Below are 26,629 nucleotides of genomic sequence, written 5' to 3' on the forward strand. Positions count from 1 at the left end.
AACTATACAGTAATAATACCTGCAATAACAAGACTATAGCTGTATAGGATTTTTTATGTAAATAGATGGGTTTTAGGATGGGAGTTAGCCTCGTTCCACGATCCTGATCCCATGAGCTAACATTCCGTTTCACTAAATGGATTAAATGACAAGTTCACTTTTCTTTTCTTTTTTACCAATCTGTGTTTTGGATGTAAATGGCATGTTATAGAAGCATGGGGAAGTCTATTGCTGGTGGGCTAAGTTTCTTAAAACCAAGTGAAAATTGCAAAAAAAGAAAGTGTCTGGACACTTCGATGTCGATTATGGCAGCCCCCCGCACCTCTCTGATTCAGAGGGGTTGGGTTAAAAGCGGAAGACACATTTCAGTTGAACGCATTCAGTTGTACAACTGACTAGGTATTCACCTTTCCCTTTTCTTTCCCTTTAACATTTCATATACATCCAAAATACAGATTTGGTCAAACAAAGGTGAACTTGTCCCTTAAAGTGAAACTAAACGAGAGCACAGTGGTCAGGATGGTGGGTTGGGAGTCAATTCCATTACAACTCCAGTCAATTCAGGAAGTATACTGAAAATCCAATTCCCATTATCTTCAATACTTTTCAATGAGGAAAATGTGGAATTATAATTAAGGTTTACTTTCTAAATTCACTGGAATATAAATGGAATTGACCCCAACAATGGAGACTAGATATGAGTAGGCCTAGAGGTATAGTGTAGACCTAGGTACACTACATGGCCAAAAGTATGTGGACATGTGCTTGTCGGACATCTCATTCCAAAATCATGGGCATTAATATGGAGTTGGTCCCCCTTTGCTGCTATAACAGCCTCCACTCATCTGGGAAGGCTTTCCACCAGATGTTGGAACATTCGTAGCGTTAAGATTTCCCTTCCCTGGAACTAAGGGGCCTAACCCGAACCATGAAGAACAGCCTCAGACCGTTATTCCTCCTCCACCAAACTTTAGAATTGGCAATATGCATTTAGGCACAAAGCGTTCTCCTGGCATCCGCCAAACCCAGATTAGTCTGTTGGACTGCCAGATGGTGAAGCGTGATTCATCATTCCAGAGAACGCATTTCCACTGCTCTAGAGTCCAATGGCGGTGAGCTTTACACCACTTCAGCCGACTCTTGGCATTGCGCATTGTGATCTTATGCTTGTGTGCAGCTGCTCGGCCATGGAAACCCATTTCATGAAGCTCCTGACAAACAGTTATTGTGCTGACGTTGCTTCCAGAGGCAATTTGGGACTCAGTAGTGAGTGTTGCAACCGAGGACAGACTATTTTTTAAACGCTTCAGCACTCGGCGGTCCTGTTCTGTGAGCTTGTGTGGCCTACCACTTTTCAGCTGAGCGTTTTTGCTCCTAGACGTTTACACTTCACAATAACAGCACTTACAGTTGTCCGGGTCAACTCTAGCAGGGTAGAAATTTGACGAACTGACTTGGTGGAAAGGTGGCATCCTATGATGGTGCTGTATGTTGAAAGTCACTGTGCTCTTCAGTAAGGCCATTCTACTGCCAATGTTTGTCTATGGAGAATTGCATGGCTGTGTGCTCGATTTTATACACTTGCCAGCAATGGGTGTGGCTGAAGTAGCCAAATCCAGTCATTTGAAGTGGTGTCCACATACTTTTGTATATATAATGTATGTTTTTTATTTCTCAACCATAGACTTAGTTAGACGACACATCTTTCTATCTGTCCCATTATTGTGTCTTTGAGGGCATGGGCAGCGCCATTGAGATTATCTCCATTTTGAAGTAGTCAATTTCTTTGCATTCAGTTGTACAACTGACTAGGTATTCACCTTTCCATTTTCTTTCCCTTTAACATTTCATATACATCCAAAATACAGTTTTTAGAAATGTTTGCAAATGTATTAAAAATTTAAAAAAGATACCTTATTTACATAAGTATTCAGACCCTTTGCTATGAGACTCGAAATTGAGCTAAGGTTCTTCCTGTTTCCATTGATCATCCTTGAGATATTTCTACAACTTGATTGGAGTCCACCTGTGGTAAATTCAATTGATTGGACATGATTTGGAAAGGCACACACCTGTCTATGTAAGGTCCCACAGTTAACAGTGCATGTCAGAGCAAAAAACCAAGCCATGAGATCAAAGGAATTGTCCATAGAACTCCGAGACATGATTGTGTCGAGGCACAGATCTGGGGAAGGGTACCAAAATATTTCGGCAGCAATGAAGGTCCAAAAGAACACAGTGGCCTCCATCATTCTTAAATGGAAGAAGTTTGGAACCACCAAAACTCTTCCTAGAGCTAGCCACCCGGCCAAACTGAGCGATCGGGGGAGAAGGGCCTTGGTCAGGGAGATGACCAAGAACCCGATAGTCAATCTGACAGAACTCCAGAGTTCCTCTGTTGAGATGGGACAGCCTTCCAGAGGACAACCATCTCTGCAGCTCTCCACCAATCAGGCCTTTATGGTAGAGTGGCCAGACGGAAGCCACTCCTCTGTAAAAGGAGCATGACAGCCCGCTTGGAGTTTGCCAAAAGGCACCTAAAGGACTCTATGACCATGAGAAACAAGATTCTATGGTCTGATGAAATCAAGATTGAACTCTTTGGCCTGAATGCCAAGCGTCACGTTTTGAGGAAACCTGGCACCATCCCTATGGTGAAGCATGGTGGTGGCAGCATCATACTGTGGGGATGTTTTTCAGAGGCAGGGACAGGGAGACTCGTCAAGATCGAGGGAGAGATGAACAGAGCAAAGTACAGAGAGATCCTTGATGAAAACCTGCTCCAGAGCGCTCATGACTTCAGACTGGGGAGAAGGTTAACCTTCCAACAGCACAACAACCCTAAGCACACAGCCAAGACAACGCAGGAGTGGCTTCGGGACAAGTTTCTGAATTTCCTTGAGTGGCCCAGCCAGAGCCCGGACTTGAACCCGACTGGGGAGACCTGAATATAGCTGTGCAGCAACTTTCCCCATCCAAACTGACAGACCTTGAGAGGATCTGCAGAGAAGAATGGGAGAAACTCCCCAAATACTGGTGTGCCAAGCTTGTAGTGTCATACACAAGAACACTCAAGGCTGTAATTGCTGCCAAAGGTGCTTCAATAAAGTACTGAGTAAAGGGTCTGAATAGTTATTTAAATGTAATATTTCCGTTTATTTATTATTATTTATTTATTTATTAGCAAAAATGTCAAAACCTATTTGTGCTTTGTCATTATGTGGTATTATGTGTAGATTGATGAGGGGGAAAACAAACTAGTTCATCAATTTTAGAATAAGCCTGTAACATAACAAAATGTGAAAAAAGTCAAGAGGTCTGAATACTTTCCAAATGCACTGTATGTTATGGTGTAACGGGTGTCGTCGTCGGATGAGGAGGAATCGGACCAAAGCGCAGCGTGGTGAGTGTTCATGACTTTTATTGAAACTGAACACTTAAACAGAAATAACAAAGAGAATACACGAAACCAAAACAGTCCTGTCAGGTGAAGAACACTAAACAGAAAACAACTACCCAGAAAGCATCGGTGGGGAAAAGCTATCTAAGTATGGTTCCCAATCAGAGACAACGATAGTCAGCTGTCCCTGATTGAGAACCATACCCGGCCAAAAACAAAGAAATACAAATCATAGAATGCTCACCCAAATCACACCCTGACAAACTAAAATGAAGACATAAAAAGCTGTCTAAGGTCAGGGCGTGACATATAGAATGTTTGCGCATCAGTATAATTCATCGGCTGATCCCTCCTGATGACCTGGATCCTTCCTTAACCCATAGGAAGTCCAACCCTGTCGACTAATTTAAAAGTATGCAAGTCCTCAATGGTAATTTCAAAGCAAAAACGAGTTATCTCCAATTAATGATCTCTATCAATTCCTCTGTTCTCAACACACCACACGGAAGTACCTAGCTAGCACCACTGGAGGGAAGTGAAAGACCACACTTTCACTTTTGTCTCTTATTCTTTTTTCAAAAAAACAATTTGTTTCCATGTTTATTTATTTATAATTTTGACAGACCACATAAGCAATTTGTTTAACAATTGAATTTTAGACATTAAATATCACATTAGATGTGTCCGAAATTGTACTCTATTCCCTGTATAGTGCACTATTTTTTACCAGTGTCAATTGGGCTCTGGTCGAAAGTTATGCACTTCATATTGAATCGGGTGCTATTTGAGACATGGGCATGGTTTTGGTATTGTGTTGTTGCTGGGATGTCATATTTCCACAAGCAACTTGACAGTCAATAGCCTCTAATCAAAATGTAGATTTCTGACAATATCTGATAGATGGAGCCCAGCATGTCTCTTTTTGAGAGTATCTTTTCAATGTCTGAGGTTTGCATCCCAAATGGTCCCCTGTTCCCTATATGGACTCTTATTTTGGCCTTGTGGGCCCTGGTCAAAAGTATTGCACCATGTAGGGAATAGGTTGCCACTCTGAATAAATCCCTCTACGGTTTCAAGACAGCGGTCGTGGAGATAGTATTTACTTTCTTGACATGAATAATGTAAGTCTGTTGAGGTAACGGTTGTGTTAACTTAGGCTACACTACTCTGTTCTGAGCATTAATTAAACAATGTGAATTATTTTTCCCATTGACAAAAGCAAATGAAATTGTCTTGAAAATCAAAGTGATTTTGATGTGGATTTAAATGAATCTATGCTCCAAATGTTATTATTATATTCTTGGTGGCAAAAAACGAGTAACCCATCCCACTAGGAAAACACTAGTTGAATCAACGTTGTTTCCACGTCATTTCAATGAAATTATGTTGAACCAACGTGGAACAGACGTTGCTGTATAACTGCCCAGCGGGATGTTTGTTTGAAATGGTCGGACCGAAAACAGTTTCCTTTAGGACCCTGGAGACTGCAGTTAATACTTTCAAGCAATGTCACCTGTTACGTTCAAAGGGGAAGCCGCGATGGTGGCGCGCTATGGTGTATATATAAATATATATACATCATTGGTGGTGTTAGTGTATCCTTTTTGCGCTGCGTGAAAGGCTTTTGAAGTTAATATTTAAGTCCATCTATCGCCTTCGCGCTACTAAATAAAGAGCGTCGCAAAGACACAGCAAGGCAGTCTTCAAATTTGTGAACAGGTTCCCAGGTAAGAAATTCGGGAGACAACGCATCATTGTGCCTCTTGTATCTTATCAGGAATTGTGTTATTTATTGTTTCACTAGATAGGGTGAATTTATATTGCAACAATGTAGCCTTTACGTTTTCATATAACTATCTGCAATTTCCTGTGAGGCACTGGATATCAAGATAAGTAAATTGTGATACACGATAAAGATCGTGACATGTTATGATTCTATTTTATCCTATCTGTCATACATTAGTTATTTTGTCATTGTGTAAATCAAAGGGACAGCTGTATTTGAACACTTTTTATATTTACTAACTCTAGTCATTTATAATCGGCCATACTCTCATACTTCCTGATATTTTTGTGACAAACAGTTTCCTGTTAAATTGCACCATGTTACACGCTCTAGCTGAAAAAGATCTTCTTAGTTGATGGGGCAACCTTTTTTAAAACGGCCAGTAGTTTCAAGGAATGCGCGTCCTTGGGACGTCCCTACCCTAACCCATACCCTAACCTTAACCATTTTACATTTAAGCTTCAATTGGGTAAGGACGTTCCAAGGATCCACTTTGGCACGGACCGTTTAAAAACTACAACGTTTTCTTCGGTAATTGAATTCATTGGAGTAGAGTTCGTGGCATACATTGCCTTCCATTAATCGGTAGTTAGTTACTTTCAAAATCCTATTTAGTATAGTAGTGTTACATTGTTGCGGTTTTGATGTTCACTTCGTATCTCTCTGTAGTTTCTGTCTAGCCCAAGATTGTACTCATACGTAATATCCTACCATTACTCTTTAAGGTCCAAGGACCTTATACAGTGAGCTCCAAAAGTATTGGGACAGCACTTTTGGATTTTAAATGATTTTCATCCGCTTAGAAAGTACATCACTTTTTGTACATTGTCCCCCCATTTTAGGGGACCAAAATTATTGGGACAAATTCAATTATACAGTATGTGTATTAAAGTAGTAGAAAGTTAAGTATTTGGTCCAATATTCATAACAAGCAATGCCCACATCAAGCTTGTGACTCTAGAAATGTGTTAGCTGCATTTGCTGTTTCTTTTGATTGTTTCAGATTATTTTGTGCCCAATAGAAATTAATGGTAAATAATGTATTTGTCATTTGAGTCACTTAAAAAAAAATGTAAATAAGAATAGAATGTTTCTTAACACTTCTACATTAATGTGGATGCTACCGTGATTACGTATAGTCCTTAATTAATCGTGAAATGAGTGAGAAAGTTCGATGCACAAATATCAGTCACTCCACCTGGTAAACCAGTTTTATGGGTGGACCTCCTATTCTCACTGCATAGTGCGATTATATTTGGCATTGCATTCACTGATAGCCATAAAAGGAATATTTTGAAGTGGAGTATTGTTATGGTACAAATTCCATCCATTATTTGCTAATAGAAATGTTTGTCCATAAACTTTTCAACAAAATATTAAAGGCCCAGTGCAGTCAAATGTTATTTTCCTGTGTTATATAAATAAGTAAACAGTGAGGTTAGAATAATATTGTGAAACATGATAATGCCCAAATTAGTGTAAGAGCTGTTTGAAAAGACCGCCTCAAATTTCAGCATGTTTTGGTGGGACGGAGTTTTGGCCTGCCTGGTAAATTAGTTAATAGACCAATAAGAAATAGACTTCCAAACCTTTCTGCCAATAACAGCTAGTTTTCAGTTTTTTCCTACCTGCTCAGACCACTCCCAGGCTGTCCTAGTAAAATTCTAGCTTTCAGAAATTGATCTTTGCTAAGAAGCTATTAAGTTTATTTTTGACCATTTTAATTGAAAACAATCGCAGGAAGATACTTAGTTGTTACCCAGAAATTATTTTATATTGAGATAAAAAGGGCTGCATTGGACATTTTTTTGTTGTTGGCATTATTACACATTAATGACATTTTTAATTGAAGGGCAGGCGTTTAATTCAAAGTTCTTCTGAAAACATTTTTCATATCATATGGTAGAACTACAAAGAGTTGAGGCAGCAAGCCTCTCAGCTGCCTGTCTTCCTTTCTTCACATTACCAATGTCTGTTACCAGTATAGGAACAAGCCAAACAGGTTGTCAACTTAAGATGACATTTGAGTCAAGGAGAGTGAACTGTGTGCCCATTGTTGGGCTCTGGAAGCATGAGAGTGTCTTTGATCAATTATGAAGGAGGTAGGATTTCCTTGAGAGGACTGGCTTAAATTAATGATGACAAACTAAGAGTTTGAGGCCCTAAGCAGTGTTCACCTAAGGGTATCATTTATTGTGATTATATACCCCTCTTAATAAAGCAGGACATTGTTCAATAGCCTGAGTCCCAGATCTGTTTTGTGACGTGTGTCCAGGTCCATTGAATGACCGTAATGGAGTTCACATGACAGCACAAACTGGGTTGTATTCACAAAGAACTAACTGGACGCGAATGGGCTGACACGGGGAGGGACCACCTGAACTTAAGAAATGAGAAATGCTTAATTTCGTTTTTCCATTGCGAAATGTTTCGATACATTTTGATTCAATGTGCGCTAATGAGTGGGACACAGATCTGGGACTGGGAAATATGTCCGGTGTGTTTGTCATCCATCCAGTCATACTCATTCTACTGGTGTTTGTGTCTATGTAAGGTGGCATTCATTCATGTGAATGTGGGTGCTGCTAAGTCAGCCAACAGGGGAAGGCCAACCTGTTGACATGTGCATCCGGGAAGGAGTGGAACAGGTGGGTATATGACAGGTGTGTTCTTGGCTAGAGAAGGTGAATACAGGTGCAATACTCCAGGTTGTTTACCAAGAGGTGTGTTCTGTTTGTTCTTTCACTCTGCTCCCTCTGTATGTATGTGTGTGTGTGTGAGGCTATTCCTCTGGGGCTCCACCTCGACTCAGGAGAGCGGGAGGGAGACGGAGGGAAAGTAGCTATGACAGCAGAGAAGTGTTATGGGAGTGGCTAGGTACACAGGGACAGTACATGCTGGTTTAGAAGAGCTGACTGGATCACATCTTTTGACATTTGGCATGTAGTTATTATAGTAATCTGGTTTTTGGGTAGAACAGTGTTTTAAAATGTCTCCTTAGTCTCCATAGATTCACATTTGCATCAGGTAAAGAAAGTATTTGACTCTGTTTTCTGTTTGTTTTGTTCTATTCCGAAAAGGGTTTGAGTCCCGTGTCTATTTAAGAAAATGATAGTCGGAAATACTCCCACTCTTCACTGCTATTACTATGTAATGCCTCCAGTTAATTTATAACTTCAGTGTTTCCCCTAGGATCCCTTAATCTAAATGACATCACCGGCCAATTCTATATTCAAGCCAGAAGTTATTTAGCTAGCATTACGTTACTGTATCTTAACTAACAATTATTACATACGTCTAGTAATAGTGTTGACTACATTTCCAGGATGACAATTTATTTTACCAGGTTAGTCTCAAAACCTTTTTTGCAAGAGAGACCTAGCCAAAAAAAAGCAGCGTACAGTTTCAAACATTTACAACATAAAACACAAAGCACCGCAGTTTAAAAATATCAGTTTACATATTGAAAAGGCTAATTGGTTTTGGGAGGAGTGTTTCAACAAGGGTCAAAACATTGATATCCCCTAAATCATTTTCCACCATAGTTTTTACCCTAGCTTTAAAATCATTTTAGGAGTTTTCTCAGACTACAGTACCTGATAAGAATCTAAGGAAGATATGTAGAAAAAAATCCTCCAAGGTAACTAGCTAGCTAGCTTGTAATCCTGGAAGTGTAGCTAACCCTATCAATAGAGAGTTGTACCGCTGCATACATTTAATATAGGAGAAACACTGAACTCTCTTTTCGCTCGCTCTCTCTCTCTCTCAGCGGTGGCCATTTTGAATTGGGACCCACCATGCGTCTGTTCCTGCGTCGGCGCTTGTCCCCCCTGAAGCTGGCCCTGGCTGGGGGAACTCTGTTCATGGTGGTCCTGGTGGTCCTACAGAAGGATGTGGGCTCCGGCTCCAACTCTGCCCAGGACCCCTGGTTCCAGGATCTGGTGGAACGTAAGGATCGGGTGTTGGTGATGGTTCGAGGAGCAGTCAACAACCTAGGCTTCCAGGTACCCCTGGGTCCTTTTGGTGGGGGGGGGGGGGGGGGGGGGGGGGGGTAAATGAACAGCCTTTATTGTTTTTGTTTGTTTTATAATTATACACTGATCAAGAAAATAAATGCCAAATTCAAGATTTTACTGAGTTACAGTTCATATAAGGAAATCAGTGAATTAAAATTAATTCATTAGGCCTTGATCTATGGATCTCACATGACTGGGAATACAGATATGCATCTGTTGGTCTCAGATACCTTCAAAAAAAGAATAAGTAAGGGGGGTGGATCAGAAAACCAGTCAGTATCTGGTGTGTAACCACCATTTGCCTCATGCAGCGCTACACATCTCCTTCGCATAGATTTGATCAGGCTGTTGATTGTGGAATGTTGTCTCATTCTTCAATGGCTTTGCGAAGTTGGTGGATATTGTCGGGAACTGGAACAAGCTGTCATACACGTCGATCCAGAGCATCCCAAACATGCAAGACAATGGGCCTCAGGATCTCATTCAAATTTTCATCAATAAAATGCAATTGTGCTCGTTGTCCGTAGCTTATGCCTGCCCATAACATAACCCCACCGCCACCATGGGACACTCTGTTCACAACGTTGACATCAGCAAACCACTCGCCCACACAACGCCATACACGCTGTCTGCCATCTGCCCAGTACAGCTGAAACCGGGATTAATCCGTGAAGAGCACACTTCTCCGGCGTGCCAGTGGCCATCGAAGGTGAGCATTTGCCCACTGAAGTCGGTTACAATGCCGAACTTCAGTCAGGTCAAGACCCTGGTGAGCACGACAAGCATGCAGATGAGCTTCCCTGAGACCGTTTCTGACAATTTGTGCAGAAATTCTTTGGTTGTTCAAACCCAAAGTTTCATGAGCTGTCCGGGTAGATGGTCTCAGACGATCTCGCAGGTGAAGAAGCTGAGTTTGGACTGGCGTGGTTGCACGTGTTCGGCAGTTGTGAGGCCGGTTGGACGTACTGCCAAATTCTCTAAAATGACGTTAGAGGCAGCTTATGGTAGATAAATTAACATTTAAATGTTCTGCCAACGGCTCTGGTGGACATTCCTGCAGTCAGCATGCAAATTGCACACTCCCTCAACTTGAGACATCTGTGGCATTGTGACAAAACTGCACTTAAAAACAAAATGGCCCCAGCACAAGGTGCACCTGTGTAATGATCATGCTGTTTAATCAGCTTCTTGATATGCCACACCTGTCAGGTGGATGGATTATCTTGGCAAAGGAGAAATGCTCACTAACAGGGATGTAAATAAATGTGTAGATATTAAATAAGAGAAATAAGCTTTTTGTGCATATGGAACATTTCTGGAATCTTTTATTTCAGCTCATGAAACATGGGACCAACACTTTACATGTTCCGTTTATATTTTTGTTAAGTATACAAGAAATCGATATAAAATAAAGAAACAATAACCTGGGATTCCAGATCGGAGCTCCCCAGCCCCCTTCGATAGAGGAGCAGCAGGCCACCCCAGACCGCCACTGTCCTCCAGGTCACTACAGTCAGGCAGAGCTGAAGCCGGTCCTGGAGAGGCCCCCACAGGACCCCCAAGGGCCTGGGGCCGACGGGAGGGGCTACGAGAAAAAGAACATGACACCAGAGGAGGAGAAAGAGAAGGAAAAGGGGATGACCGTTAACTGTTTCAACCAGTTCTCCTCCGACAGGATCTCCCTCAGCCGTAGCCTAGGAGACGACACCCGGCCACCAGAGTAAGACTATGTCCCAATTATCTCTCCTTCATCCCAAAATGTGCACTTGTTCACTGTTTTTAAAAGGAAATTACTGGTAATGAACATTGTGGATTTAATGCTTTTTAAAAAGCATTTTAATATAATGCTTTTAGATTTGTGGGAAGTAGTGAATAAGTGCACATTTTTAGGGGAAACAAAATATTATTGGGATGCACCCTAAAATTTCGGTCTTAACTGTAACCATGGTGATGAAAGGTGGGTTGAGGGGTGGGTAGCGTATTGTTCTTGGGGGTGGTTTCCTAATCTTGTTCAAAGATGCATTTTCAATAGACTTGTCCTAGATTAGCAAGATTCTCTATTGTTTACTACTGTATTATTGCAGATGTTTATTTTTCTTTTTTTAATCAACATTTCAAAACCTTGATAGCCATGAAAAGCACAATCAGTTTGGTTTATGTACGAATGTTTGCTAAGGGATGCTCTTTATATATTATAAGGCTAGGGCATATACGTAGACACAAACACCCCCCCCCCCCCCCCCCATGTGAACTCAAACACAGGGCAGATAATATTGACAGTTTTTCCTTTTTATGACAAACAGTGCCTTGCTCTTCCTTTGCTTCCCAGGTGTGTGGAGCGTAAGTTCCGTCGCTGCCCTCCTCTCCCCACCACCAGTGTAATCATAGTGTTCCACAACGAGGCCTGGTCCACCCTGCTGCGTACCGTCTACAGTGTCCTCCACACCTCCCCTGCTGCCCTGCTCACTGAGATCATCATGGTGGACGACGCCAGCACCGCAGGTGGGCACAGAGAAAATCAATTCTATGGGTTCACTCAAAATGGCCACCAGTCTACCCATTGTGGCATAATTGACTTGAATGGGGATTCTATTTCTATGGGTACCGTGGGCATGATGACTCTAAATAAAGTCAAATCAAACTTTATTTGACACATTTTTTTTTATTTTTTTTTATTTTTTTGCAGTAAGATTAGGGAGGTAAACATGCGCCGAATACAACAAGTGTACCCTTACCGTGAAATGCTTACTTACAAGCCCTTAACCAACAGTGCAGTTCAAGAAGAGTTGAAAATATTTACCAAATAAACTAAAGTAAAAAATTATAAACAGTAACACAATAAAATCACAATAACGAGGCTATATACAGGGGGTACCGGTACCTAGTCAGTGTGCGGAGGTATAGGTTAGTTGAGGTAATTTGTACATGTAGGTAGCGGTGAAGTGACTATGCATAGATAATAAACAGCGAGTAGCAGCAGTGTACATGTAGGTAGGGATGAAGTGACTATGCATAGATAATAAACAGCGAGTAGCAGCAGTGTACATGTAGGTAGGGGTAAAGGGACTATGCATAGATAATAAACAGCGAGTAGCAGCAGTGTACATGTAGGTAGGGATGAAGTGACTATGCATAGATAATAAACAGCGAGTAGCAGCAGTGTACATGTAGGTAGGGGTAAAGGGACTATGCATAGATAATAAACAGCGAGTAGCAGCAGTGTACATGTAGGTAGGGGTAAAGGGACTATGCATAGATAATAAACAGCGAGTAGCAGCAGTGTACATGTAGGTAGGGGTAAAGGGACTATGCATAGATAATAAACAGCGAGTAGCAGCAGTGTACATGTAGGTAGGGGTGAAGTGACTATGCATAGATAATAAACAGCGAGTAGCAGCAGTGTACATGTAGGTAGGGGTAAAGGGACTATGCATAGATAATAAACAGCGAGTAGCAGCAGTGTACATGTAGGTAGGGGTAAAGGGACTATGCATAGATAATAAACAGCGAGTAGCAGCAGTGTACATGTAGGTAGGGGTGAAGTGACTATGCATAGATAATAAACAGCGAGTAGCAGCAGTGTACATGTAGGTAGGGGTAAAGGGACTATGCATAGATAATAAACAGAGAGTAGCAGCAGTGTACATGTAGGTAGGGGTGAAGTGACTATGCATAGATAATAAACAGCGAGTAGCAGCAGTGTACATGTAGGTAGGGGTGAAGTGACTATGCATAGATAATAAACAGCGAGTAGCAGCAGTGTACATGTAGGTAGGGGTAAAGGGACTATGCATAGATAATAAACAGCGAGTAGCAGCAGTGTACATGTAGGTAGGGGTGAAGTGACTATGCATAGATAATAAACAGCGAGTAGCAGCAGTGTACATGTAGGTAGGGGTAAAGGGACTATGCATAGATAATAAACAGCGAGTAGCAGCGGTGTACATGTAGGTAGGGGTAAAGGGACTATGCATAGATAATAAACAGCGAGTAGCAGCAGTGTACATGTAGGTAGGGGTAAAGGGACTATGCATAGATAATAAACAGCGAGTAGCAGCAGTGTACATGTAGGTAGGGGTAAAGGGACTATGCATAGATAATAAACAGCGAGTAGCAGCAGTGTACATGTAGGTAGGGGTAAAGGGACTATGCATAGATAATAAACAGCGAGTAGCAGCAGTGTACATGTAGGTAGGGGTAAAGGGACTATGCATAGATAATAAACAGCGAGTAGCAGCAGTGTACATGTAGGTAGGGGTAAAGGGACTATGCATAGATAATAAACAGCGAGTAGCAGCAGTGTACATGTAGGTAGGGGTAAAGGGACTATGCATAGATAATAAACAGCGAGTAGCAGCAGTGTACATGTAGGTAGGGGTAAAGGGACTATGCATAGATAATAAACAGCGAGTAGCAGCAGTGTACATGTAGGTAGGGGTAAAGGGACTATGCATAGATAATAAACAGCGAGTAGCAGCAGTGTACATGTAGGTAGGGGTAAAGGGACTATGCATAGATAATAAACAGCGAGTAGCAGCAGTGTACATGTAGGTAGGGGTAAAGGGACTATGCATAGATAATAAACAGCGAGTAGCAGCAGTGTACATGTAGGTAGGGGTAAAGGGACTATGCATAGATAATAAACAGCGAGTAGCAGCAGTGTACATGTAGGTAGGGGTAAAGGGACTATGCATAGATAATAAACAGCGAGTAGCAGCGGTGTACAAAACAAGCACTCCGGTACCGCTTGTCATGCGTTAGCTGAGAAAACAGTCTATGACTTGGGTGACTGGAGTCTCTGACAATTTTATGGGCTTTCCTCTGACTCTGCCTATTATATAGGTCCTGGATGGCAGGAAGCTTGGCCCCGGTGATGTACTGGGCCATACGCACTACCTTCTGTAGCTCCTTACGGTCAGATGCCTAGCAGTTGCCATACCAGGCGGTGACGCAACCAGTCTAGGTAATGGAGCCTGATACTAACCATGCGCTAAGGGAAAAGCAAAGGGGAACTGTACATTAGGGCACACCAACAGCGAAACATTTCGTCAGTCATTCTGAAACTAAGGGTACTGTTCTTAGAAACAAGAAATTGCATTGCTTCACTAATCAAGACTAAAAGAGGATGTGCTTTGACACCTAGTTCAAAATCTACTTCTGGACCTTGGAACCTCCTGGCCATATAGTTTGGTTTAATCTCTCGCTGTGTTCTAACAATCGCCTGTATACTAGCTAGCTGCATTATCACATGGTTTAAAAAAAATATGCTGTGTAAGAAGTGTAATGTCTGTTGTGGCCAGTGCATTGCATACAGTGTGTGTTATTAATACTAAACTGAAACTTGTGATACAATTTCAGACGTCTACGGTCTTGTCTGTTCTAAATATAACTGGATGTGGGTTTTTTGTATTTTGGGGGTTTTATTTAACATTTATTTACCTAGACAAGTCAGTTAAGAACAAATTGTTATTTATAATGATGGCCTACCAAAAGGCAAAAGACCTCCTGTGGGGACAGGGGCTGGGATTAAAAATGTAAAACAAAAAATATATATAAATATAGGACAAAACACACATCACAACAAGAGAGAGAACACAACACTATATAAAGAGAGACCTAAGATGACAACACAACAAGGCAGCAACACATGACAACACAGCATGGTAGCAACACAGCATGGTAGCAACACAACATGACAACAACATGGTAGCAACACAACATGGCAGCAGCACAAGACATGGTACAAACATTATTGGGCACAGACAACAGCACAAAGGGCAAGAAGGTAGAGACAACAATACATTATGCAAAGCAGCCCCAACTGTCAGTAAGAGTGTCCATGATTGAGTCTTTGAATGAAGTTATTGAGATAAAACTGTCCAGTTTGAGTGTCTGTTGCAGGTCGTTCCAGTCGCTAGCTGCAGCGAACTGAAAAGACGAGCGACCCAGGGATGTGTGTGCTTTGGGGACCTTTAACAGAATTTTCCTTACCTGCCGATCTATAAATTATGTGACCTTTGTTTTAGAGGTGTTCAGAACAAGGTTAAGGGTAGAGAAAGCTTGTTGAACACTAAGAAAGCTTTATTGTAGAGCAGTTAACACAAAATCCGGGGAGGGGCCAGCTGAGTATAAAACTGTATCATCTGCACATAAATGGATGAGAGCTTCCTACTGCCTGATCTATGTTGTTGATGTAAATTGAGAAGACCGCGGGGCCTTGGGTTGAGCCTTGGGGTACTCCCTTGGTGACAGGCAGTGGCTGAGATAGCAGATTCTCTGACTTTATACACTGCACTATTTGAGAGAGGTAGTTAGCAAACCAGGCCAGAGACACCAATACTCCTTAGCCGGCCCACAAGAATGGAATGGTCTACTGTATCAAAAGCTTTGGCCAAGTCAATAAAAATAGCAGCACAACATTGCTTAGAATCAGGGGCAATGGTGACATCATTGAGGACCTTTAAGGTTGCAGTGACACATCCATAACCTAAGCGGAAACCAGATTGCATACCAGAGAGAATACTTTTGTTACCGTCCTGTCCCATCACGTTTAGAAAGCAATGTATTATGTAGAACAGATATGACTGTCTGGCAGTATTGGGAATTGTGTCAGTTCTATTCATTACATTCATATGTACATGTCACTGAACACACCCCTGCTTTCTGTTAGTCAGTTACCTAGCGATGCTGGTCTTGACCTCCTGTCATTAACCGCTCCACCCTCACCTGATGGAAATAATGTTGTATTACCTGAAGAGCCAGCCAAGTTCCTAACTAAACATGACGCTTCGTGTTTGTGTTTAATTGATGTCTAGTTTTTACATAGTTCACCCAAATTACAAAATGACATATATTGGTTTCATTACCCTGTAATCAGTCTATGGACAAGGTATGACTGTAATCAATGCTTTGTTGTGGTTTACCTGACCACTGTTTCAAATGTTGTTTAGAATTTGTGACACAATCTAATGCAAGTCAATGGTACCCATATTAGCATTTCCTCTCTTAATGTCCAAATCATCCTTAGGTTTAATAAAATGGGTTGTATAACTGAATTAAGTTACTTATAGGTTTGTACATGAAGAACAAAAATGCCACCATTGACTTGCATTGGATTGTGCCACAAATACAAACAATTTTGATTTGAAAGAGTGGCCAGGTAAACAAAAACCAAAAGCAAGGATCATACCTTGTCCATAGACTGCGTATAGGGTTAGGAAACCAATGTAATTTAGGTGAACTATCCCTTTAAGTTATTCCCTCCGATGCTCCAGCTCACCTTAAGAAGAGAATGTCATAACCGGTATGTGTTTTCTCCTTTCTACCAGAACACCTGGGCACCCGGCTGGATGAGTACGTGAAGCAGCTAAAGATAGTGAAGGTGGTGAGACAGCAGGAGAGGAAGGGCCTGATCACTGCCAGGCTCCTGGGGGCCCGGGGAGCCCTGGGAGAGATACTCACCTTCCTGGATGCTCACTGTGAGTAGCTAGCCCACGATGGATGAATAAATGAGTGCCTGATAACAGCCAAGCTCTTAGAGGCCAGGGGGACACAGAAATATACTCACTTTCCTGAATGCACACTTTGAGTAACTAGCCCACAAGGGATGGATGGATTCATTCATTAATACTCGGGGGCCCAGGGAGAGACCTAACTTTCTGGATGCACAATGTGACTAGCTAGCTAACTAGGAATATATGTATGGTGGCCTATGGCACAGATGTATGCCAGAGTCTATATGTATTTGAATACAGCCCTCTGCCCTTTGACTCGACCTTCTCCCATCTCCTACTGTACCTTTACTGTACTTTCTGTTCAAAAGCACAAACAATACGATAGGAGATGGATTGATGCACTGTGAATAGCTAGCGCACAAGGCCAGAGCAACACAACTAACTCCTTTTTGACCCCCTCATCCCTTTTTGCTATCCCACAAGGAAGGATAGGAGTGGGTAAAATGTTTCCCAAGTGATCATTCCATTTACAACCATAGTGTTACAACTTTATTTGTATAAATGTTTAGAACATATTTACTACCTGCGGTTCTTTTTTAAAGTAGTGAACAGTTGAAACCTGCTCTTCGGGTTTCCCTGCTAGAGCTAGATGTATGACCACATTCCACCCACGTATGCTTAGAGATATGCAAAGTAGTGGAGTGATGAAGTGCTATACATAAAGATGAAAGGCAATAGATACTAATGTACTGGAGATAAAGGCTTTGCAGTAATGTACAAAACATATACAAAAACATACACAAATACTGTGAATTCCCAGGGTCATCCCGACAAGGGCGTTTGCATAATGTGATGTTGTCAGGCAATTGTGACCACAGATTACATATGATTGACAGAATGCTCAGGACTCATCCTGGGGGTCTGTTGAGGCCAGGAGGATGCAGCGTTACACAACGTTCACGTAGAAAAGTATTGTGTAGAATAGACAGGATTTTCTGTTGTGTAGAATTGGGAGTGGTGTCAGCTCCACAAATGTTTGCCAACTGAACTCCGCAATGTTGGCCAACTAAGCGCCATTCATTGTATCTCAATCTGTAACGCTTCACAATGTTGGCCAACTAAGCTCCATTCATTGTATCTCAATCTGTAATGCTTCACAATGTTGGCCAACTACCGACTTCTTGTACTTTGAAATATTTTTACACCTGCTGAACTCTACCCTCCTCCCCCGTCCCCAGGTGAGTGTTTCCATGGCTGGCTGGAGCCCCTGCTGGCTCGTATCGTAGAGGAGCCAACAGCCGTGGTCAGCCCAGAGATCACTACCATCAGCCTGAATGACTTTAGCTTCAACAAGCCTGTAGCCACCGCTAAGGCCCGCAACAGAGGGAACTTTGACTGGAGCCTCAGCTTTGGCTGGGAAGGCATCCCCGAGCATGAGAGCAACAGACGCAAAGACGAGACCTACCCCGTCAAGTAAGGGCTAAGGACCCACCTAACATGTTTCATAGAGTACATTGCCTTCCGACAGCTAGTGGAGTACATAGTGAATATAGTGCTGTGATTGCTGAAGTTATTTGCAATATATAGTAATATAATATATAATATAGTTATTTGCAATACATTCATCAATACATTCATCTTACATTTCAGCATATGTTATATTTCTGCACTTGAAATATGTATCAGATCACTAGTCGGCAATCAGACTATGTATATTCCATAATGTTGCATTGGACATCTAGTATCTGTTACTCACCTCTGCATGTCTGTTCATTCAGAACTCCAACGTTTGCCGGTGGTCTCTTCTCCATCTCCAAGAAGTACTTTGAACACATCGGGACGTACGATGACAAGATGGAGATCTGGGGGGGTGAGAATGTGGAGATGTCCTTTAGGGTTAGTTTCCCCTCTTCCCTTTCCTCTAACAATGTTATTATAAAGGAATATCTATCAAATACTAAAGTTAGTCTAAAACAGAGCCATATATAGAGAGTTTGCTGATTATGGTTTCTCTCAAAGGCATTCAGTTGATTATTACCTAAATTCAATTGGTTGAATGGTGTCATGTGACCTCGACGTTGTATATGGCTCTGGGCCTGTATCCACAAAGCATCTCAGAAAAGGTCTTAGGAATCCTGTTCACCTGTTTTTGTGAGCATGTGTATCTGTAGTAGGAATTTCCAGGTGAACAAAAACAAACACAGCCGTAGGTAAAGTTAATCAATAATCTATCTGGTTTATTACAAGTTGCAACAAGGAGACAGCACCCAGCACAGAAGCAGAGCAAATGTCTATCTGGCCTCTTGGAGACAGACCCTATATATCCTAATCAGACAGCTACAAATGTTTTGTAAACACCAGCCCAAAAAGGCTTGTAGGAAGTCAAAGCAACTTTGTCAAACTTTGTCAACTGCTACAGAATCGCACAGTGTTCACAGAATGTCATCAATACAATTCAACAGTGAATAATCGGTGTCCTTGTGCCTCCATTGACAAAGCAGGTCACTAAGTTAGCCAGCTAACTTCAATAAACTTTCTCCCAGGTGTGGCAGTGTGGCGGCCAGCTGGAGATCATTCCGTGTTCCGTGGTGGGTCACGTGTTCCGTACCAAGTCACCCCACACCTTCCCTAAAGGTACTGAGGTCATCACAAGGAACCAAGTACGACTCGCAGAGGTCTGGATGGATGACTACAAACACATCTACTACCGACGCAACAGTAACGCTGCCAAGATGGCCAAGGAGGTAGGCTTATGTTCTCAATCAACTCAAAGTTTCATATACTGTACTGTTCAATATATTGCTGTGCATTAAACATCTACAACCGACGCAACCAAAACGCTGGTAAAATGTCACAAGTGGTGAGAGAAGAGGGTTAAGCCCATGGCATGTTTTCGTTCACTCCAAGTTCCATAATAATTTTAGATAATCTTGTGTTGCCAGACTTGGTAATCTCACATTCATTCGACACAGAAGGAAGAGCTGAATGAAGGCTAACTGTTAGACAACACACTACTGTGCAAAATGTGTCGGCCTGCGCATACTGCAATCTGTTTATTATAAGATATTATTATTTATCTGGAATAGGCTAAACTACAAGAAATATGTTTTTATGAGTGCCTATAAACTGTAGGCAACAAAACTTGTGCCACGCTGATCCCTAACACAGGGCCCCCCACATGGGTGCGTGCTCAGCCCCCTCCGTTGCCATGCATGTCTCCAACTCAATCATCAAGTTTACTGATGACAACGGTGGTAGGCCTGATTACCAAAAATGATGAGACCGACCACAGGGAGGAAGTGATAGCCCTGACGGAGTGGCGCCAGGAAAATAACCTCTTCCTTAACAAAATGCTGGTTGTGGACTACAGATGACAGCAGAGAGAGCACGCCCCCATCCACATCGACGGGTCGCAGTGGAGAGGATCAAAAGCTTGAAGTTCCTTGGCGTGCAAATCACTGATTACCTGAAATGGTCCCTTCACACAGACAGCGTGGTGAAGAAGGAGCAACAGCACCTCTTCAACCTCAGGAGGCTGAATAAATTTGGCTTGGCCCCTAAGACCCTCACAAACTTCTACAGATGCACCATTGAGAGCATCCTGTTGGGCTGTATCACCGCCTGGTACAGCAATTGCACCGTCCGCAAGCATAGGGCTCTCCAGAGGGTGGTATGGTCAGCCTAACACATCACTGGACATCTACAGCACCCGGTGTCACAGGAAGGACAAGAAGATCATCAAGCACCCGAGCCAAGGCCTGTTCACCCCGCCACTATCTAGAAGGCGGAGACAGTACAGCTGCATCAAAGCTGGGACCGAGAGACTAAGAAACAGCTTCTATCTCCAGGCCATCAAACTGTTAAACCGTCACCACTAGCCTTAGTCATTGTTCTAGCCGGCTACCACCTGGTACTCTACCCTGCACCTTAGAGACTACTGCCCTATGTACATAGTCATTGAACGCTGGTCACTTTTAATAATGTTTAAATAACGTTTTACCCACTTTGTATGTATATACTGTATTCTTGTCATGGCTCATTCTATGTAACTACTGTTGTGCACACCTTTTTCTATTCATATACTGTCCATAATGTCGTTACACACCATTATATGTATATCAATTACATGGATACTGAACAAAAATATAAACACAACCTGCAACAATTTCTAACATTGTACTGAGTTACAGTTTATATAAGGAAATCAGTCATGGGTTTCTATGGATTTCACATGACTGGGAATACAGATATGCACCTTTTTAAAAAAACGGGCCTCATAATGGGCATCAGGATCTCGTCACAGTATCTCTGTGTATTCAAATTACCATGGATAAAATGCAATTGTGTTCATTGTCCGTAGCTTATGCCTGCCCATACCATAACCCCCCCGCCACCATATGGCACTCTGTTCATCAGCAAACCGCTCGCCCACACGACCCCATGCACGTGGTCTGCGGTTGTAAAACCAGTTGGACGTACTGCCAAATTCTCTAAAACAACGTTGGAGGTGGCTTATGGTAGAGAAATGAACATTCAATGCTCTGGCAACAGCTCTGGTGGACATTCCTGCAGTCAGCATGCCTATTGCATACTCCCTCAAAAGTTCAGACATCTGTGGCATTGTTTTTTTAGTTTCTTTTTTTGACATTATTGCACTGTTGGAGCTAGAAACACAGGCATTTCGCTGCACCTGTGATAACATCTGCAAATCTATGTACACGACCAATACTTTTTGATTTGATATCACTACCGTTATATGGGGTTAAAGTAGCTGTCCAGTCTTTCCAGATTTCTATGAAATATGACCTTTTAATTACTTATAATATGAGTGAAAATAATAGTTTTCCTTCCAAGAAATGGTAATTAAGTATGTTGAAAAGCAGCTTTTCTGTGTTGGAATTGTGTGGACGTACCCCAACGACAGAATGGTGTAGGTGTATACCGGTCATTAAATATTCACGCAAGTAGACCGCTGATTGGCCAGCTCATCCTCCTCAGGATTATGACATCATACTCTGAGGAAATTGCAAACATTTTTTAAATGGTCTGTTTGAGATACAAATTTGATGTGGGGGTTTTTAAAGTGTATTTAAAAATATATATATAAATATTTTTTTATATATATATTTCTCAAACGTATGCTTTGGCCACAAATACGAGTATCGGATGAGTTAACAACATTATTTGGGTATGAGTTAGAGAAATGTCAGATTTTCACTGGACAGTTACTTTAAAGTTAACTATCAGTGCACAGGAATGAGCAAGTCACTTGTTCCTGTCTCACTCCTTTCCACTACTCTGTGTGTGTTGCAGAAAGGATTTGGTGACATCTCGGAGCGTGTGAATCTGAGGGAGAGGCTGCAGTGTAAGAACTTCACCTGGTATCTGAATACTATTTACCCCGAGGCGTTTGTGCCAGACCTCACCCCTACCAAGTTCGGAGCGGTACGTTTTGTTCCATTCAGGTGTACAAACTATCAGACCTGGTTTCAAATACTTTTTAAAGTATTTTGAAATTCTTTAGCTGTGCATGATTGAGCTTGCCTGTTGCCATGAAAATAATAGAAATGTCTCAAAAGTGCAAATCCTGCTCACTAAATGCAGGGTTTAGCCAGGCAGTCCAAAACAAACGCTACAAGTATTTGAGGTAACACTTCTTTTTTGGATAGTCCATCGATAGATGCTCTATAAGTAACATTTCAAATAAATATCTACTAACCCTAAACTTAACCTTAACCCTAACCCAACCCGTTATTCTAAACCTAACCGTAAGCTTAGCAAGCAGTTGCTTATCGACAGATGGTTTGTTGATAGTATGACCATCTGTCGAGCATCTACATAAAGTGTGACTAGGAAAGTACTGTACATGATGGCGATGCATAAGTGTTCATTGTTAAGTGTGTGTGCGCGCAGATTAAGAACTCTGGTGCCCAGAGCTGTCTGGATGTGGGAGAGAAAAATGAAGGAGGGAAGCCATTGATCATGTACACGTGCCACAATATGGGGGGTAACCAGGTACTGTACATTCACTCACACTGTCAAAGGAGGCTGGTGGGAGGATATGTAGGAGGACTGTCTCACTTGTAATGGCATGGAATAAATGGAATGGTATCAAACATATGAAAAACGCATGTTTGACTTACAATGGGCTGTCCTATAGCTCCTCTCACCAGCCTCCTCTGCACTCTATGGTTGTGTGGAGGGATATTCTGATATTGATATGCATTCAACAACAGTATGTTCAGTCAATTTTGGAATTTCATATTCCGGTTTATAGGCAAAGTTTTGTTTAACTTTTATTTAAATCACATTGAGATTGACATCTATTTTTCAAGTGAACGTAGACGATCTCCAATAATAAGTCCCCAGCACCATATGAAAGTGATGTTTGACTACATGTGCTTGTCTCTCCTGCTGTTTCCCCAGTACTTTGAGTATACGTCCCATAAGGAACTGCGTCACAACATAGGGAAGCAGCTGTGTCTACAGGCCAACCCCCAGCCAGACCAGGTTAAGATTGAGCTCTGTACACTAAAGGGACTAGGGACTAGCGTGGCACCACAACAGGAGTGGCTCTTTACAGAGGTAAGGAAGCATCACCTGGACAAGCACGCACGCACGCATATATAGTGCATTCAGAAAGTATTCAGATCCCATCACTTTCCACATTTTGTTACGTTACTGCCTTATTCTAAAATGGATTAAATCGTTTTTTTCCCTCATCAATCTACACACAATACCCATAATGACAAAAGCAAAAACTGTTTTTTAGTATTTTTTGCAAATGTATTAAAATTAAATGTACGTAATTATTCAGACCCTTTATTCAGTACTTTGTTGAAGTACCTTTGGCAGTGATTACAGCCTTGAGTCTTCTTGGGTATGACACTACAAGCATGGCACACCTGAATTTGGGAAATTTCTCCCATTCTTCTCTGCAAATCCTCTCAAGCTCTGTAAGGTTGGATGGGGAACGTTGCTGCACAGCTATTTTCAGGTCTCTCCAGAGATGTTCGATCGGGTTCAAGTCCGGGCTCTGGCTGGGCCACTGAAGGACATTCAGAGACTTGTCCCGAAGCCACTCCTGCGTTGTCCTGTTGGAAGGTGAACCTTTGCCCCAGTCGGAAGTCCTAAGCGCCCTGGAGCAGGTTTTCATCAAGGATCTCTCAGTACTTTGCTCCGTTCATCTTTCCCTCGATCCTGACTAGTCTCCCAGACCCTGCTGCTGAAAAACATCCTCGCAGCATGATGCTGCCACCACCATGCTTCACTGTAGGGATGGTGCCAGGTTTCCTCAAGATGTGACGCTTGGCATTCAGGCCAAAGAGTTTAATCTTGGTTTCATCAGACCATAGAATCTTGTTTCTCATGGCCTGAGAGTCTTTAGGTGCCTTTTGGCAAACTCCAAGCGGGCTGTCATGTGCCTTTTACTGAGGAGTGGCTTCGTTTGGCCATAAAGGATGGTTCTCCTATCTCCACAGAGGAACTCTGGATCTCTGTCAGTGTGACAATCGGGTTCTTTATCACCTCCCTGACCAAAGCCCTTCTACTCCGATTGCTCAGTTTGGCCGGGCGACCTGCTCTAGGAAGAGTCTTGGTGGTTCCAAACTTCTTCCATTTAAGAATGATGGAGGCCACTGTGTTCTTGGTGACCTTCAATGCTGCAGGCATTTTTTGATACACTTCCCCAGATCTGTGCCTTGACACAATCCTGTCTCGGAGTTCTACGGACAATTCCTTCGACCTCATGGCTTTGTTTTTGCTCTGACATGCACTGTCAACTGTGGGACCTTACAGTATATAGACAGGTGTGTGCCTTTCCAAATCATGTCCAATCAATTGAATTTACCACAGGTGGACTCCCAAGTTGTAGAAACGTTTTAAGGATGGCCAATGAAGGAAAAAGGAAACCACACAATGCTCTTGAGAGTATCACTGATCTTTAATAAGCTTACGATCGGCCTCACGGCCTTCGTCAAAGTGTTTGAGTTTTAAAAAATGAGCACCCTTATGTAGACCTAGCCCCACCCACATCCGCTCCACGCATCGAAAGGGTCGCAGTACATTTTAATGACCTAAAGCATGACATTTCTACCTTTTTAGATTTTGTGGTATAGAGAAAGTTAAGATATCAGACAGGGGAGTAAAGGAGAATGTTTTTGGATTTTCATCCTACAGACATTATTTCCTAAAGGACTTAATGAGGAAATGCCTATGTATGTTATGTTGTGAATTTGAACATGAATTATGTCCCTATTTAAGATTACTCTGATGTTTTTCGTACAATGTACCCAATGATTAATGAAACCTTGCTACGTCCTCATTGTGGTTTTACAGACGTGTTTAATACGTCTTATTTACACACTTTATTCAAATATTTATTTAATGCATTTTGTTATATTTGGTAGCACTTATTTGTTTTTCCTTCGCCTCCAACCCCTTTCGATGCGTGGAACGGATGTGGGTGGGGCTAGGTCTACATAAGGGTGCACTTTTTTAAAAACTCAACAAAAGCTCTGACGAAGGACGTGTGAGGCCGATACGTAAGCTTATTAAAGATCAGTGATACTATCAAGAGCAGTGTGCGGTTTCTTTTTTCCTTCATCTTGTTCAACTGTTACCATGCACCTGCAAAAATGGATTGCTCAGATGTGTGAGTGCAAATGGTCTGAATACTTATGTAAATAAGGTATTTTATTTCTAGAAAACCTGTTTTTGCTTTGTCATTAATGGTCATTGTAGGTAGATTAGGATTTTTTTTCTCCAATTTAATCAATTTTGGAATAAGGCTGTAACGTAACAAAATGTGGGATAAGTGAAGGGGTCCGAATACTTTCCGAAGGCACTGTATATCACACACGCATACACATTTCTAGATCTGCTGGGAGAAATATTTTAGACTCCTCATTCTTGAAGAGTGCTTTTGTAAAGCATGTGTGACTGATGAAATAAACGGAACAAAGTACATTTAATCTGCTTAGGTAACTATCTGTTAACTTCTTTTGTGCATTGTGAAAGATCGTTATCACTCTAGATCGAATCTGTCCATAGCTGACCCAGTGTTATCCCACTGCCGTACATGGTCTTACTCTGTACTTTTAACCCTCTGCCCTCTCTAGGAGAATCTCCTCAAGAACCCACCAAGTGGAAAGTGCTTACTCCTGAAAGGGGGCCAGATAGTGATGAACGACTGTGAAGCAGCTGACCTCAACCAGCACTGGGCATTCAGTTGACCCCTAACCTTCGACCCCTGACCTTAAGCAGAACTGAAGCTTTCACTAGACGTTGACCCCCCCCGCCAGCCCACCCACCCATAGATGCTATTAACAAATGTATAGACCCTACCAATCTACCTATAGACTCTGGGTCAAGCAGGCAGTACTAGCACCAGTACTAGCTGAACCTGACAGGACATGAGTCATACTGCACTGGAGACCATTGATGACCTAAGTGGAGTGGACAGGTTGAATATAGAGTGCTGGCTGTGCTATGGCAGTGCACACCTAAGTGAAGGATCTCAGGATAACCACTTTTAACTATATATTTATGATAATAGAGACTCATGAATGAAGGTTTCTTCTCGTGGAGTGTGTGGACAGTGGACTCTGCAGCCTGGGTCATGTTCAGTAGGGAGAAAATGTTTTGGAATGGAGTGAAACGGAGTGAAACGGAGAGAACTTAGGCCTACTACCCAAACTTATCCAGTAAGAACACATATCTTAGTTTTCTGTTGCAAAACGTTTTGCCACTGTGTGCCCTACTGGACACGACCCTGGAGTGGCAGGCGGGAGGTCTCTTCCAGACAACTAGGACCTCAGCCCAGAAGTGCGTTCTCTTTTTTTTGTCTTAACTTATCTTGTCAGGTAATGAATGTAGATATAGTGAATGTTGTTTCTGTGACAATGCATATGTCTGCCAAAGGGAAAGGTGTCCATTTTTTTTAAATAAAGTTTTATTTGTCATACGAGTGAAA

At 42.1% G+C, this 26,629-nt stretch overlaps 1 protein-coding gene across 1 annotated transcript; it reads left to right on the plus strand.

The window, feature by feature from the left end:
* The first annotated feature begins 17 nt into the window (after positions 1 to 17).
* Positions 18 to 26,629, plus strand: galnt6 (UDP-N-acetyl-alpha-D-galactosamine:polypeptide N-acetylgalactosaminyltransferase 6 (GalNAc-T6)). The gene is made up of 12 exons (XM_055930968.1): positions 18 to 5,127; positions 8,956 to 9,190; positions 10,639 to 10,922; positions 11,532 to 11,704; positions 16,531 to 16,680; positions 17,895 to 18,129; positions 18,435 to 18,552; positions 19,200 to 19,400; positions 21,970 to 22,101; positions 22,570 to 22,671; positions 23,083 to 23,241; positions 25,776 to 26,629. The coding sequence occupies exons 2-12, from the start codon at positions 8,984 to 8,986 to the stop codon at positions 25,887 to 25,889; spliced, it is 1,875 nt and encodes a 624-aa protein (XP_055786943.1). The 5' UTR covers positions 18 to 5,127; positions 8,956 to 8,983; the 3' UTR covers positions 25,890 to 26,629.

Source organism: Salvelinus fontinalis, chromosome 8, assembly GCF_029448725.1.
Source record: "Salvelinus fontinalis isolate EN_2023a chromosome 8, ASM2944872v1, whole genome shotgun sequence".
Lineage (NCBI taxonomy): Eukaryota > Metazoa > Chordata > Actinopteri > Salmoniformes > Salmonidae > Salvelinus > Salvelinus fontinalis.